The sequence below is a fragment of the Neolamprologus multifasciatus genome, chromosome 2 (assembly GCF_963576455.1).
Source record: "Neolamprologus multifasciatus chromosome 2, fNeoMul1.2, whole genome shotgun sequence".
Lineage (NCBI taxonomy): Eukaryota > Metazoa > Chordata > Actinopteri > Cichliformes > Cichlidae > Neolamprologus > Neolamprologus multifasciatus.
The window spans coordinates 19,220,287-19,237,543 of NC_140440.1; the positions used below are offsets into that span (position 1 = coordinate 19,220,287).

Genomic DNA, 17,257 nt, shown 5'->3' on the forward strand with positions numbered 1-17,257 from the left:
ATGTGTTTGCTGGTGCATACAGTCGTCTGTCCAGACCGAGAGCTGTGTGCGCTGCTCTGGCCAGAGACTGGAAAACAAACAACTGGGCTGCTGGGAAGTGGCCAGAAACTCACAGTAATGATGATAAAGCAAAGCACCAGTTCTTTAGAGCTCTGAAGCACATCCACAGTTCTTTGTTTACTTATTTTTGTCTGTATATAATGTAAATTATTTGAAGAAGTTTTCTTTGTGCACCTGCAGGGGAATTCTAACAACATAGCCACCGTCGACATTTCAGTTGGATTTGTTGGACTGGAAAGCTACATAGAAGCACCTGCCATCTTCTTAACAGCGCTCAGCACTTATGCAGGCCCGCTGCTCTGGGCGTGTCACCTCGTCTGCTACCTTAGCTCGGAGAGAGACCGGTAAGTTTCAATTTAAAACCCACTATTCACTGGTTTTTGGATTAGCACGGTGATTAGCATCGTTGCCTCGCAGCAAGAAGGTCCTGGAGTGTGGAGTTTGCATGTTCTCCAGGAACTCTGGCTTCACAGTCTAAGGAGATGTGGTTAGTGGGGCTAGACTAACTGGTAATTCAAAATTCTTCATAGTTGTGAATGTCTGTGTGTAAATGGTTGGCTATGTAAACACACAAAAGAGAAAAAAAATTGCAAACTTTTAGTGTGACTGGAGGTATGCAGGTTTGGAACGAGCTAGAGAGCACTACAAAAATCAGCATCTCACTCAGAGCTTAAGACAGCTGCTACTAAAAAAATGTTCACTCCTAAAATCCTGCATCACTCAGGGTTTTTAAATATTCTCCATAGCTTTCCATTTAAAATACACCCACCAGTGGATTTATACTGTTATTCCCCATGTGTCTCTGTCTGGATGTATTGTTTTAGGATCTCTATACTGTACTTTAGGAGTTTCAAGGTGCTTTTTTAAAGATTTATGTTAGTATTAGGATACAGAATTAAAAATTATATTTATCGTGATGTCTCGACCCCTGTTTACAAGCTCAGGATGGCTTTTGGGGATTTTACAAATCACTGCTTTATGTGTAATTATGATTGTAACTGCATTTTAATTGATTTGTGTATAAAATGAAAGTGAAGTGAACTGCAGGAACCTTCCTGGTGTGAACTGTTTGTCCCAAGCTTAGAAAACAAGTGTTATTTATGTTTCACCAGTTTACAGAAACGGTCACTAGGGCTGTTTGATGTAACGAGATATATCGGCTGACGATATGAAAACGTCTATCGTTTCATACGCCATCGTTTGTTTCGTGGTGTCGCAAAATAAACTGTTTACAGCAATATTTTTTCATCATTCTGATGGTCACTGTAGAATTTATTAAAGTTCTGTCTTTCTCTTGTATTTAATATAACCACACTACGGACGGACAAGCGGTTGTTTTTAAGCGTTGTCGTTAGCAACAACGACGGTAAAACCATCGCGTGGCTCCGCTGTCCGGTTGTTTATTTTCCACATAAACCTTTCACAATAAAGTTGAAGATCCTATTGAGATTTTTCAAAATAAACTGAATCACGTGAAATAGTATGCAGAGTGTTTATGGACGAGAAGCTAAAAAGAGCCGTCAGGTGCTAAAAAATAAACCTTAGAACAGGCGTTTCCCTGCAGCACGCTGTGTAATAAATACTCAAAGAAAACTGCGGCCGTTTCAACTTATGTAACACTCGACTCCAGGTACACGACGCCCAGCTGAAAACACTTTAACCAAATCGAGTTGCCCGACATTCACAGAATTTACAGAAAATGTAACATTTTTATGATACATATCGTTGTCGAGACGATAAATGTCTCATATGAGATTTTGGTTATATCGCACAGCCCTATCAGTCACAGTAAAGACCATAAATATTAGAGCGAAAACCCCAACAGTCCACCTGTAAGCAGTCACTTGGCAACAGTGGGAAAGAAAAACTCCCTTTAAACAGGAAGAAACCACCAGCATAACCAGGCTCCCCCCTTCTTGGCTTCAAGGATTGCTCGATATTGTATGTGCTCCTGGTGGCATGACCGTAACCTGAATAGCTAAAAGAAAAAGATAAATGGTTGAAGCATCCAGCGTCTGTGACGAGGTGGTAGTCGTTTCGATTCCATAATCCAAAGTCATGCACAGCAATTCTATACGTAAGTCCTACATGATCGAAGTTTCCACTGTCAGGGTTGCATAAAAACATTGTTGTAATCACTTTTTATATAACCGAACGTTTGAAACGACGCCCAGTTTGTAATCCATTCATGAGAAAACATTTGGAACATGGTGGATGTCACTGATGGAGAGGCACTTGTGCTCCTCGAATCGTGGTATGTCAGCCAAAGCGTTGGGCGCCGCCGCTCTGCGTTATAACCAAATTCAAACACGCTCCTCTCTCTCTCTGTCTTTTATGCCCTCTGTGCCAGCACCGCCACACACCAGCATCACTATTACAGTTACTTTTGACTGTTGTTTGTTTGTTTCATACTTTTTCAGCCTGTGGGTGGGACAATGCTGGCGCGCAGAAATGCTATGTTAATTAGTTTACTCGTGGCAACGAGGAGCATTCCTTGGAGGGTATCAAAGATGCATGTAAACAGCTTAACCTGCGGAAGACCTCCACTGGAGAGGGGCCAGTAGCTGGGCTGCTGTATGTGTGAAAGCAGCCAATAACTACCGCTTCCTCTCAGCGTGAGGCCTCTGCACAGCGCTGAGTGATAAGGTCTGTGGCTGGGCAGCAGCTGCCCTGCTGATAGAGCCAAAACTAAAATGCTATTATAATGCAGAGAAAAGATACTGTTTGTGTAAAAGGAGTCGTTTTAGCCTGCCTCCTATGTTATAATGCCAGCAACTAAAATGCGGAGATATATATGCAAGTCTGCTGCCTTGAGATATAAAGAAATCTTACTTTATGTAATAAAACGTGTGAATTTTGTTGGCACAAAGAATGCATAGAAATTAGACTGTAGAGGGTGAAAATACCCATACATGATTTATATTCTTAATAATCCTTGATCCCACATTTGAATAAGCTGTGTTTAACATTTCAGTAGTTGAGACGGTCTTTGATTAAAAAGTTCCATCCTTCTGAATTGTTTTTTTTTTTTCTTTTTGCTGCTTTCAGAGGGGTATAAGAATGAAAAATGTGATCCAGTAGTCCAGCACTGTGGTCGGTTTTGTCTCGACCTTTCGTTTAGTACTGATGTGTCATCAAAAAAGCCACGTGGTGTCCATCACAGTATTTTTGGAGAACATCTGGTCATACGTCCACGGGAATCTCACCCTGAGTGCTCTAAATAGGTCGGAAATATCAACATAAACTGATTTTATCCTGCAGTCGAGTATCACACAAACACACGCACAGCAGCAAAGGAAAATTACTTTACGTGATCCAATAAAAGCATGATACCTGAGATGTCTAGTTGTAATTATTGCATTTACAGTAAGTTGAAAATAGCTCCTGAAAATGTTGCTTCTGAGAAAGCCCGTTCAAACGCAGCACCTGCATTGATCGGTTGTAAATTTGAACCTAAACTGGAGCAATGAAAGCAGGCGGTAAATTCCATTTAGATCGACGGCGTAATTGCAGCCAGTTATGGGATTTGGTGCCTGGCAGCCTCGCCATGTTCACTGTGGTTTTATCCTCTGAATAGCCAAGTGGGCAACCCATCAATTTCATATGTAGGCTGTAATGAACGCTGCAGCCTCTGGAGGGGGTTAACACCGCCCAGCTGATGGTAAAAATCACACACTGCATTCCAGTGCAAAAAACTTTCCTGCTTGTCATCACTCATCCACAAAAGACTTACCTCTAATAGGTGATCAGAGGTACTCTGACTAATGGCGCTAAAATAATCTCAGTTAGTTTAAAATTCACTCTGCAGCATCAGCAGCTTGACCACGAGGCTAGTACTGGAAGTCCTCAGGATCTGCTGAGTAATGACATCAAACTAAATCATTATTTACACACAGTGTGTTTTTTCTTTGTCTTAATCCTCTGTAGGTTTTCATTCATTCAGCATAAGGCACATTCACGCTGATTTATTTCTAAAACACTTTGCAAGAGTGACAAGTGTCAGTCTTCTGAGCATCTGCATGCTCGTGAGCTTTAAGGTGAAATGATTTACTGAAATAGATTGTAGTTAAAAACAAGACAAACTGTAAAGTAAAGTGTTAGGAAGGTGTTTTTTGAAGGTTAGGTCTGATATTAGGGGTAAAGTTAGAATTAGGTTAGAGTTTAACACACGGAGCCAAACAGACATGCTTGTAAATATATTTGTGGCCCGTGCACACAGAGTGGAGCAGGCTACGGTCACAGCTTTGCTCAGAGAGCAGCTTTTAGCCAAAACATGAGAACCACTTACCCAAAAATCCTCAAACTTGGCACTGATTTACTCTGGTCCTCAGCAACACACCCACCAAGAGTGAAGCAGATAAACATGTTAACTTGGGTAACAGTTACAGTTAGTTTCTCACAGCATTAGTACAATGAGCCTTACTTACACCCTTGGTGATTTTTAAAACTGTCAGTTTTTATAGGTATTGTTCACAGGTTTCACAGACTGTCTGTGCGTTCTCGTGACCCACCTTAGAGGTCGCCTATGAGGCAGCACACAGAAATAGACCAAGAGCTGTTTTGATATGAGCAACTCTGTGGAAGTAGGCGTAATAGCAAACACAAACAGAGCATGGTGGCGTTCAGTTTTCTATTTCCCCCATTTTTTTATGCAGCTTTATATTTCTACTTCCTTACTGTGACATGACATGCACCAATTTCATTTCTCTCTATCTGAGAGACTTTGTCAGTCATAGTTTTAAAAACGAGTCCATTAGGGCAGCAAAGGCAACCAGACATATTTAAATATGTCATCTCAACCTCTTACTGTGATGTTAAAAAGCAGGAATATGTTCATATTATTATCTATAGTGCCTGGAAATATCCATTAGAGCTTCCAGGGGTAGTTTTTAGTTCAGCGTTGACAGGCTGTGCGTACTGTAGTCTATCTAGCATGCCAGCAGTTTGGATTGAATGACAATAATGGGTGTTTTCAAGTGTCGTGGTAGCTGTTTTCACTTCCAAAGAAGTGGTTTATGTCACTTTGGAGATGTTTGAAATGTGTCTGTACACACAGGGTTTCATCAGTCCATCACAAGCTTTGTGTGTAAAGCTTTTATCAGGCTGGTGTAGCTAAAAGCATAAGAAGCAACAGCACATGGCTAATTAGCATATCATGCATAATGCAGGCTACTGAAGCTACAGTCACTCGGGCTATATTGATACACATGCTGTTTACACCAACGCTAAATGTAATGCAAGCAAACACTCAGGTAAACTGTGCGTGTATTCCCACTACAATGCTTGGCTAACATGCCTGTAGCTTCTTTGCAGTTCACTACAGCGATGAAGTTTTCTGCACCTTGTTTTTATGCAATAATTACATGACACCAAGGATATTTTAATGTTGTTACAAACCGAGTGTTTCCAATTAAAAGTAATCAACTCAAGTCAAGAGGAGGTCACAGCAGCAACACTTTGCAGCAGTAAAGTGTGATAGTTAATATGTCTAAATTCAGGTACTTCCATCGTTACAGTTTCATCAAATACTCAGCGATCATGGGAAAAAGAAATGTCCCGTGCAGACGTGTGAAAACTAACTACACCCCATGATTCAGTAGCTTGTAGAACCACCTTTCGCAGCAGTAACTTAAAGTAATTGTTTCCTGTATGACTTTATCGGCCTCTGACATCACTGTGGAGGGATTTTGTGCCGCTCTTCTTTACAGCCACACATTTATGCACAGCAGTTCTCACCACAGCGTTTCATCAGGTCGATGTCCGAACTTTGACTGGACCTTTGCAGCTCCTTGATTCTTTTCTTGTTCAGCCATTCTGGTGTAGATTTGCTGCTGTGCTTGGAGTCATTGTCCTGTTGCATGACCCACTGTGGGCCAAGCTTTAGCTGTCAGACAGATGGCCTCGCATTTGACTCTAGAATACAGTGGAACCCCGAAGACCCCATTTAACGAAAAATTCAAGTTACGAAGGCACTTAACGGCAATATTTCTTCCCCGTGGTACGACAAAATACCCGTGTAATGAAATACATAAAATAAAATTAATTTTAAAAAAAATTAATTAAATTACATAATGTTATGTACATGTACACGTACGTACAGTGGGGCAAAAAAGTATTTAGTCAGCCACCGATTGTGCAAGTTCCCCCACTTAAAATGATGACAGAGGTCAGTAATTTGCACCAGAGGTACACTTCAACTGTGAGAGACAGAATGTGAAAAAAAAAATCCATGAATTCACATGGTAGGATTTGTAAAGAATTTATTCGTAAATCAGGGTGGAAAATAAGTATTTGGTCAATAACAAAAATACAACTCAATACTTTGTAACATAACCTTTGTTGGCAATAACAGAGGTCAAACGTTTACTATAGGTCTTTACCAGGTTTGAACACACAGTAGCTGGTATTTTGGCCCATTCCTCCATGCAGATCTTCTCAAGAGCAGTGATGTTTTGGGGCTGTCGCCGAGCAACACGGACTTTCAACTCCCGCCACAGATTTTCTATGGGGTTGAGGTCTGGAGACTGGCTAGGCCACTCCAGGACTTTCAAATGCTTCTTACGGAGCCACTCCTTTGTTGCCCGGGCGGTGTGTTTTGAATCATTGTCATGTTGGAAGACCCAGCCTCGTTTCATCTTCAAAGTTCTCACTGATGGAAGGAGGTTTTGGCTCAAAATCTCACGATACTTGGCCCCATTCATTCTGTCCTTAACACGGATCAGTCGTCCTGTCCCCTTGGCAGAAAAACAGCCCCATAGCATGATGTTTCCACCCCCATGCTTCACAGTAGGTATGGTGTTCTTGGGATGCAACTCAGTATTCTTCTTCCTCCAAACACGACGAGTTGAGTTTATACCAAAAAGTTCTACTTTGGTTTCATCTGACCACATGACATTCTCCCAATCCTCTGCTGTATCATCCATGTGCTCTCTGGCAAACTTCAGACGGGCCTGGACATGCACTGGCTTCAGCAGCGGAACACGTCTGGCACTGCGGGATTTGATTCCCTGCCGTTGTAGTGTGTTACTGATGGTGACCTTTGTTACTTTGGTCCCAGCTCTCTGCAGGTCATTCACCAGGTCCCCCCGTGTGGTTCTGGGATCTTTGCTCACCGTTCTCATGATCATTTTGACCCCACGAGATGAGATCCTGCGTGGAGCCCCAGATCGAGGGAGATTATCAGTGGTCTTGTATGTCTTCCATTTTCTGATGATTGCTCCCACAGTTGATTTTTTCACACCAAGCTGCTTGCCTATTGTAGATTCACTCTTCCCAGTCTGGTGCAGGTCTACAATTCTTTTCCTGGTGTCCTTCGAAAGCTCTTTGGTCTTGGCCATGGCGGAGTTTGGAGTCTGACTGGTTGAGGCTGTGGACAGGTGTCTTTTATACAGATGATGAGGTCAAACAGGTGCCATTCATACAGGTAACGAGTGGGGGACAGAAAAGCTTCTTACAGAAGACGTTACAGGTCTGTGAGAGCCAGGGATTTTCCTTGTTTGAGGTGACCAAATACTTATTTTCCACCCTGATTTACGAATAAATTCTTTACAAATCCTACCATGTGAATTCATGGATTTTTTTTTTCACATTCTGTCTCTCACAGTTGAAGTGTACCTCTGGTGCAAATTACTGACCTCTGTCATCATTTTAAGTGGGGGAACTTGCACAATCGGTGGCTGACTAAATACTTTTTTGCCCCACTGTATGTATGCATGCATACGTATGCTTTCTTCAACCTCCGCCACCTCCTCCTCCACCAAGAACTTTGTCTTCAGAATCTCCAAAACAAAGACTGAGTTTCTGAAAATGTTAGCTTCCACTAAGTAACATAATGTGGCTTTTGGAGATTTTAATAATGTTTATTCATTATCAGTATTGGTCAGTCTTTGATCCACTCGTGTGTTTCTATCTATCCATCTGCTAACCGGTCTACCTAGCATGTCACCTACTCCTTTGGTTTGCCTTCCTGTCTTGTGAAAAGACTTAAAGTTCCTCCCCCTCAGCTGGGACTCTGCCTGCTGTAATGAAGTAGATCCCTTAGCAAACCGGCGCATGTGTTTCAGTGTATTACAGACCGAGTCTTTTGTATATCTGTGCGTGTTTGGCTTTACATCATCATCGTCTCCTAATCTCCTCGCGCCATCCCATCTTGCAGCTTTTAGAGTCATTAACTTCTTTATCAGAATTTGCCAGCAATCCGCATTATTGTGCCAAGATAATTGGATCAGAGTCTTCTCCTGGGTACACGTGTAAAGGGAAAAATGCGAAATTGTGGCCTCTGCTATGAATCACTGAGCAATCTGCATTTTTAGCGAGTCAACTTTATCACGACAAACATGAAGCAGCTTCGGATGACCTTGGCTTACATCAAAACTTTTCTACACAGGAAGTTTTGACTATTATCCACAGTACAGTCGCTTGCTTTGCTCTCTGCAGTGCATCTTCCTCTCTGATGAATCCTTTTCCTCTCCACAGGAGCCCGGTTGCAGTCGGCCATGGTTGCTACTGTTTGGCCCTGCTGAGGTCTGTGCCAGCTGCAGCCTACATAGTGCTGGTAACTGTTCTGCGCTATCATCTCTTCATATGGAGTGTCTTTTCACCCAAATTACTGTACGAATCCATGCATCTCCTGCTGACTGCAGGAGTCTGTCTCTTCTTCATCACCATGGAACAAAGCCCCAGCTCAAGTAAGTCTTAGGGAGCCAAAGACTGAAAATCCCCCCTAAAGGATCAGACTTGGTCTTATACTGTGTGGGACTTTCAGCCTGATCCACGCTACAGTGTACTCACCTTCACTCTCTAAGTTAATTCTGTTCACATTATGTGAATAGACGTTTGTGAACTCTGTTGCAAAAAATACTTTGGGGATGCACTTTTAATGTATTTTTGAGAAGCATATTTAAATATTTAATTCTTTCCCAAAAAGAGAAGTGTTGAAGAGGAGGAATAAAAATGAGATGATGTAAAGATTTTAGAGGTTGTTTTTTTTTTTACATACCTCAGGGATGAGTGTATAGTGAGCAGCAACGGGCGCTTTGACTCCATGATTAATTGAATGACTTTGATGTTACACTGGAGAGCTTGATGTGAATGTGCTGTGAGCGTTTGATAATACTTGTTTTAGTCTCGACTTGCACCCTCATAGTTGTTTTCACTTATTCATGCTGAGCTTTATAGTGGTGAAAATGTACAGAGTAATGCTGAGAAATATGCGATGTCACTAAAGTGAAAAAGATCTTACTTAACAAATACTAATGATTATGACTCAGTTCCATTTAGCTGCTTCAGTTTCAGTCCCAGGACTTGATTTTTCTTTCTGAAAATCTTGTGAATGCGATAACTTGAGAACAAAGCAACGTATTTTGATTTGATACTATAGGCGTGTTTTCTAGGAGGCTCGCAGTTGTCCGAATTATTCGCCTCTATGGTAGAGATCAAATACTGGAAATACCTCCTTAGATATTTTGCCATCTGTGTTCTTACCACGTTGTTTCATGCAGGCTATATGAATGTGAATAACCAACCTTTTTACTAGATGGAGTTTAAAACTATATACCACAACAATCACAACAATAAAATGATTAGATTAATAATAAAACTTCTTCCGGTTTAAGAATCAACTTGCTTTTCCTTTATTAAGTCTTTGATCATCTCTTAAGTAAAACTAAATGAGATCGACTTTATTTATTCTAAAAGTTAGAAAGTTACGGTGAAAAACATGAAAACCAACCTAGCTGTTTTTTATATTGGTAACTAAATTTTTTGTATATAGCGCCAAATCACAACAATAGTTACCTTGAGGCACTTTATATTGTAAAGTAAAGACCCTACAATAATCCAGAGAAAACCCCAACATTCAGCTGACCCACTAATAAGCAAGCACTTGGTGACAGTGGGAAGCAAAAACTCCCGTTTAACAGGAAGAAACTTCCAGCAGAACCAGGCTCAGGGAGGGGCGGGGCCATCTGCTGTGAGCTGTTGTTTGTTTTATATCACAAAACAAAACAGCTCAGAAAAGTCAAACATACACAAGAGAAGTTACACAGAAACATGAGAATAACACCTCTGACCCGACCCACTCTGAGACCTCCAGAATCCCAGTCCATCCATGTCGCTGCAGTGCTTTATGAACTCTGCTCACTGCGTTTCCTTTGGGCTTCGTACGGACAAGTTTGATGAATTGATTGTCTTCCACACACCACAGGTTACCCATGGAAAAGGCATCAACTACGATCCCAGAAGCGAGCAACATGACAACGTAACTGCAAACTAAGTTACAGTCTTCTGTCACAATGAAGTGACAGAAGATTTCTAAAAAGTACCTCATGCAAAGCAACAAGAAGAGTTTTAATAAAGTAGCATAACCTTCATATTTGGCCTGTAAACGGTCAGGTAATAATAAAGGTAGCACTGAAGCGCTTTTCCTTGGCATTCAACCAGCTCAGCTATGTCTGCCAAACACTTTTTTGTGTTTTGACAATATTTGACAATTCGACCACAACCTCAGTTGCCTTTTGTCACAGCACGATGAGCTCAGGTGTAAATGATAAAAAAAAAAAAAAATCATTTCAGTTGCATCGCATGCGGCTGCTTCAGCATCGAGCTTCCTGTTGCTCACGCTGGCTGCTGCGTCTTTCGGGAGTCATTTAAGAAGAACAGAGCCATTATTGGTATTTTTAGTACTACGTGTGCTTTCTCCGTGTTCATGTCACAACACATGCTGTGAGAAAGTGTGTGTGTTGTTTCGGTTTAAAAGGTCCAACAACATTAGCAGAAGTTCGAGGGGGACGTCAATCAAGTGGAGCTCCTTTGTGCCCACTCGGTCTAATCAGGCAAGCGTGAGTGAAAACACCAGTGTGGGTGTAACATGGGGGTGCAGAGTGAGAGTTTTCGAGCACATCGCACAATATTTCCAGTACGTTGCACTAAACTGTTAGCTAAACTGTGTTCTTTTCTTTCTATTACTGTTTTTGTAACTGTAACCATCCAGTGTCTGGTGACATTTTGACAGATGTGGACACAGAAAAAGTTCAGACTTTGGTGTTCGATATGTTCAGATGAAATGAGCAGTTATGTCTGTGGGTCTTTTTGTGTCTTTGCTGCATTAGCCTCCTTTACGAACTCGTATCCCAGTAAATGACCACATTCATATGAAGTTTAGCTCAGTAAAGTTAGCAAACAGGAAAGAGTTTGATGTTGCGTATAAACCTAAATAACTTTTGTTCAGCTTCAAATCCAAATTTTAGCTTTTGATAAAAGGACGAATAATGCTGTTGTTTTTTTCCATTCAGTTTTTTTTGAGTTTATGTTTCACTGAAGCTTTAGATGTTCTTACTGCACAGAGGCAGCATTTGTTTGAGCTCATTGCTGTTTGTCTTTTGATTTCTACTTGCAAAATTGTGAAATTGCAGCTGGTAAAAATCCAAAACTGTGTGGCGGTTTATAAACACTGCAGAACAAGTTCCAGAAAGACTGGGCTAATAATTCCTCTTCTTTTCAGTAGGGCTTTATTTCACATGATGAATTGTTCTCGTTTGGATTTCGATGCACGACTCGTAAAATTTTGTGTCTGCCAGAGGGCCGCGGAAATAAACTTTGTTTAACGTCCACTCAATCTGTTTCTTCAGTATAACTGAGAATCCCACCAAAGTAAAACTGGCATGTAAGCTGGCTTCGATCCAAAGCAATAAGAGTATGGAGCCAAGAGAGCAAACAATGTGTCCCTGTCCAAGTACTCGATGGAGCTCACTGTGTGCTTGGACTCTTGTTTTGAAAGTAAAGTCTGAGTTGCAGTGAAGACTGGAGCACTCATCAAACCTCCTGTTTGGCTTCAATTTTGTACAATTTGTTAAAAGAAAATATCCCCGCCTCCAACACAAAAAACTAGACTTTTAATCCAGCGGGATGTGGTGTAAAGTAGAAAGTAAGACATCATTCCAGCAGTTATTTTGTTGACTCATGGGCTTTTGACATCGATGAACAGAAGCGACTGCTTCAAAGCTTCTTGTTGATCATAACCTGGCAGTTCTAACCAGGAAAAAAAATCAAGTTGAAAGACTCGGTATGCATCTTTTCACCTCAAGACATCAAAGTGAATCTCATGTTCCCGCCCCAACACTTGTCACTCACCTTGATGAGCTGTCTGCATTGAAACAGCGTCTCACCCGGGGCGAAGATCACTGACTCCCTCCCCCCGAGGCGTCAGAGAAGCAGGTGCCAAACTGGGAAAAGTGGGGGAAGAGGAGGCAACGCTGGTGTTCCACGTTTTCCTGAATAGATTTTTGTTTCATGCGAGGCGAGCTCGTCACTCTTTATTTTGCCGCCGTTGTTGTTGCTGTGACTCACCTTGACAGGGACCTCACTGCTTACTACATCGGCACAGAATGGAATTTAAATGCCCCGAGCATCATTGGAAAGTCAGACAAACAAGAGGATTTGCATTCGAATGCAGGGGGGGTCAGGGGCAGACACACGCTGCATATGGATCACTGCAGGTGAGCTGGTTTGCATTACAGGGAGGACACATTTAGCTTTTTTTCTTCTTTCTTTTTTGGTGGAGCCAGCCTCAAAGCTAAACTGCAGCATCTTATTGTCAAGTGCCTTTTTCCTCTCCTTAGTTCAACGAGGAATCTCACAAAGATATCAAAGTGTGATGTAAATAGTTGATGAACCAGATAATGATCTACAGGATTATTCTGTCAGCATGCTTCACTTCGCTCGACTTGTCCAATGGTCTCGCACTGTCTTTACAAATCGAGCTCTTGATCCGACGAAATCTGGATTCCCATACTGTCTTTTTTTTACCAAGATCTCCTCCTGTGATTGTAAAGTGATTTAGAAAAATTTAGAATGACAGCAACACATTTTCTCAGATGGAGATTGATTTTCTGTTTTTTGTAAGAATAAAACATTACGAACCGCTCTGTGGGTACCGCAGCGCCGATGATGAATTATGCTTGAAAAGAGTAACATCCATCTGCATCTCATTGGCCTTGTGAAAAATCTTGTGAAGCCGCGTTATAATCCTGACCAGTTCTGTTGAGTTTGACAAACTCCTGCAGTCTAAAAGCTTGATTTATAGTACTGCGCTGAATCCCTGCGGAGCACGCACCGTGGTGGGTGACATCATTGTTTGCAATGATGCTTGAGTGCGGATGTCTCTGCACTGCCCTGTCATCATGAGTAAAAGTGAGCTGATCAGGCTGGAAATGAATGATGGGATAGCTTATGAATATCCAGCAAAACAAAGGTTACTTTATCAAAATGCAGGAAAAAGAGAAGACTTCAGTAACAGCATGGTACTAAAAAAAAGACAGTATGGCACATGTGCACATTGTAAGAATATCTTAGAAAATAGAATAGAATAGAATTCAACTTTATTGTCATTGCCCATGTCTGGATATAGCCCGTTGGTGAAATCACCTGTTGCATCTGTGCTCCACAGCTGGTTACAAGCTAGCGTTATGCCAGCTAATGTTAGACATGCTAAATTATGCTAAAATTCACCTTCCCACTGTTTGATTAGATTTTTACCCCGTATTAGAGTTTATTGTTTGAGTCCAACAATGTTTTTATCCTTTATTTATCCAGCTAAAAGTCTCGCTGAGATTAAATTCTTTTTCCCAAGACCTAGCCGAGATCCACTTTAAATAAAGTTTCATTAAAGCTGGCTAACACAGGCTAACAGCAGCTAACAGCAACAAAAACAGCAGCACTTACCAGCAGAAACGTTTACAATATCCTCAACAACTGACGTTAGTGTCCTTGTCATCAGACAGAAGTGAACTTTACTTTACACTGACATATTGGACTCCTTTCAGAAAGTTTTACAGTTTCCTCCAGAACAAATAGTCACTCGAATTGTCACTTAAATTAGGAGGGATGAGAAAACAGAATTCAGTTGACTGCAAGCTGCAATTGTACACACTGTAACTTTAAGCTTTAACATTAGCATATTTATTGTCACCATGTTTGGTTAGTTGGAACCAGAGGTGATTACACTTGAATAAAAAGGCAGAGTGCTAAGTCATTAGCTAACGCTAGCCACTGTAGTTAGCAAGTGGCATTGAGAGTTTTTACACATGCAAAGTAAGACACACAAATATCGAACATTTAGTGCTAAAAAATAGACAAATAAATATTAAATGACTCACAAAACTCATGCACAAACGTCTTGGATAACCTGTACCACTCACGCCGCAATATCATTTGTAATTCTATAATTCCACACTAGACTCTAGCTACCTTTGTCAGAACACCCGACAGTCAAAGCTGCCACTACCACTGTCCAGCTGAATTATAAAAATTAAAAAGGTGATCACATTCAGAGAGGGGACGCTATCTATAGAGACCAAGGTAGTAGTTTCTTTTTGTTTTTTAACATGGGACTCTAGGGATTGATTTACTTTTAGTCTCAAATGGCCACTAAAGGAACTGCAGTTTTTCGCACTTAAGCTTTAGCTTCATTTTTAACCTTCTTAAGTTGCTGCTTGAAAAATATCCGCTATAGCATTAGTGCTTTCAGGGAGGTACAAACAGTTAGAGACTCCTACATTTTTCTTTATAAAGGCACTGATACACAGCAAACTATTAGAAGTTGTGGCAGCTTTATTTGATTACTTTTGTTAGAAAGTGCATGCCAGATCATCTCTATAGAACACTACACTATAAATCAGGTTCCAGGGTTGGTTTTATGATTAGAGCTTTTGTTTAATTTATGGGGTTATTTTGTTGTCTATAGGTGGGTATTTTTTTTCCTTGTTTCTGTTAATACTGTCTGTTAAATGTCCAATAAGACCAAGACTTGGACATTTAAAGAATGCAATAAGCTGTTGTCAGGTGAAGCAAAGGGGTTTTATTGATCAGTTGTCACTTCAAAACAAGAGGAGGAGAGGATGTTTGAAAACCAGAATTGTTGTCTGCTTCATTGTAGCTGAAATGCTCGGCTCACAGTAAAGAGCCGAGTTGGTTTGTTAAGTTATTTAATCTTTTTGAAAACTTCACGATTCATCTATAAAACGATCAGAAGCTTGGGAACAGCTTCTCACCAGTGTGATGAGGCAACACTGTGACAGTTTAAACTCATTCCTCTGTATCCAAGTATCCAGCAGACCATGAAATAGATCCGAATAATTGTTTTGTTCACATGGTCAAAAGCTTTTAGGCATGTGTTGTACATCACATCATAACCTGACTGTGTGGGGGGTTATTTTTGCCCATCTGTGTTGAGATGACTCTTGTATTTCTGTGTGACCTGCACTCCACATTCCACAGTGATGTCAGTCTATTTTTAAACCTTTTTGTTCTCTCCTGTTCATAATTTGGCAACAACCCTCATGTTTTGTTTTGTTGTATTTTGTTATTTCCTAATCTAGCCTGTGGTAAACTATGCAATTCATACTGTTTCTGTATTCAAACACTTCACTCCTCTGTCTGTATGTGATGAATTAGGTGTTTAATCAGATGAAATCTGCCTTTATGTTGAAAATCCCTCTTTTATATCTGTAGTTTTCTGAGTTAGTATTTGGGGTTTGTTTATTAATGTGAAAAGTGACAGACCTACAAGAATCATCTGTTTATGTTCTCCATATTAAAATAAAAGACTTCCTCTGCAGGATTTGTGTGATTCCTACAAGCTGTTACATTAAGTGTTTTGATAAGGATGTGCACATGTTCCTCCTGTGATATTAGTGATTAGCTGCCCATTAAATTGTCTTTCAGCTTCTTGCATCCTGGGTGGAAGCCATCTGCCTTGATTCCTCCTGCTCTGGAGGATGGATGACATATGATGCACTTTTCACTAGAGTCTCAAAGTTTCCTACTGATTTAGTAAAATTGGACATAAAACCATCTGTGAAAGTGCACCTAGCGTATCTTAACATACAGTATAGACGTAGGAGGATGATAATTTAGTAATCATCCCTCTATCTGCTATCCACCCACTAAATAATTATTTTATGCCTTCAGGAGCTGGACTTCAATGCCACCATTAAAGGAGCCACACATTCCACGCTCTGCTCGCTTCTGAGTAGGAGTCTCTCTTAAAACCTCCAAAGTGATGATGCACCCAAGATGTGTTATAAGCCCTCATGCCATGTGTGTAAGGCACACAAAGCTGAATTCAGTGAGCTTTCAATTGAAAATATTGACTTGAAACTAGAAACCAGCTGGAAATAATAGATACATACGTGAAAGCATCGATATGGTTGGTTTGTGCAGTTTTAGTCCATACATAGTACACATATCTAATATTTCCTTCTTTTGCTTGTTTTCATGATGCACGGTGCTCTATGTAGGCTGTTAAGAGTTTCCTCTTGGCTGAATTTAAGCAATTCAAGTTGAATCCAATCACCTTTTTTCTACAGCTTTTGAGTAATCGTGCCTTCTAGCTTGCTCTGAGGGATTGAGGTGTACCCTGGCCTTAGGGCCCACTTTTCTATTCCCGGGTTCACGAGAGCTTCTGATCAGATGAGCAGACTCCCGTCCAATTGGCAAAGGTGCCACCAGGTGTCCAAACAGTCAAACTTCACTTTTCAACGTCAAGTTTTAATATAAAATTTCGAGCTAAAGTCAGCGGACTTACCAGCCTCATCCGACACAAGAGCTTTTGCTTGTGTGAGAACTCCCTTTCCAAACGCCTTCGATGCTTGTTCCCTCCTGGGAACACGGCAGGTCTGAGCCCGCGCTGGAATGGATTACTCCTCACCCCCCACCCAACCCTGTGGCTTGTCACGTGTTCCATAATGTTGTGCTGTGGACATTTATGTGCTTTTTTGTGCAGAGGAGTTTTTTTGTTTCCTGTTCTCATGCTGTCCTCCCAGGAGCCCAGCATGAGTAGAGGTCTCTTTTTTTTCTTCTTGTACTTTCCCATTGTAGTGTATATTTCAGTGTTTTTTTTTTTTCTGTAACGCTACCGATCTCCGACCTGTATCCCCATGTGATGTCTGTGTTGTGTGTGTAAGGTCGGGGGGGTCCTATTTCACTGCAGGGCAACCTGCACGTGGCGAATAAAGCCTTGATTGATTGAGGTTGTAATTCTTTTGGCCTTTTTGTGGCTTTATTGGGGACAGAGAATCTCAACCATTGATCCTTCATTCACCGATATGAGCACAGAAATGTGTGCATACTGTGAAAGTGCCCACAGAAAATTACTCTGGATTCATGAAATGTGAGCTCTGACCAGTTTCATCCTTACCTC

At 41.1% G+C, this 17,257-nt stretch overlaps 1 protein-coding gene across 2 annotated transcripts in view; it reads left to right on the forward strand.

Annotated features, from left to right (window-relative positions):
• The window catches only part of pigg (phosphatidylinositol glycan anchor biosynthesis class G (EMM blood group)), a 97,090-nt gene extending 81,417 nt beyond the window's left edge, over positions 1-15,673 (forward strand). The window contains exons 12-14 of one of the 2 annotated variants that reach the window (XR_014876087.1): positions 241-404; positions 8,536-13,248; positions 13,377-15,673. Coding sequence is in view for 1 of the 2 variants with exons in the window: in XM_085172729.1 (XP_085028855.1) it covers positions 241-404; positions 8,536-8,758 (387 nt within the window). In the remaining variant the exon portion in view is untranslated. Of the gene's footprint in view, positions 1-240; positions 405-8,535 lie in introns of both variants that reach the window. The other variant, XM_085172729.1, reaches the window with a different exon arrangement.
• Positions 15,674-17,257: the final 1,584 nt, after the last annotated feature.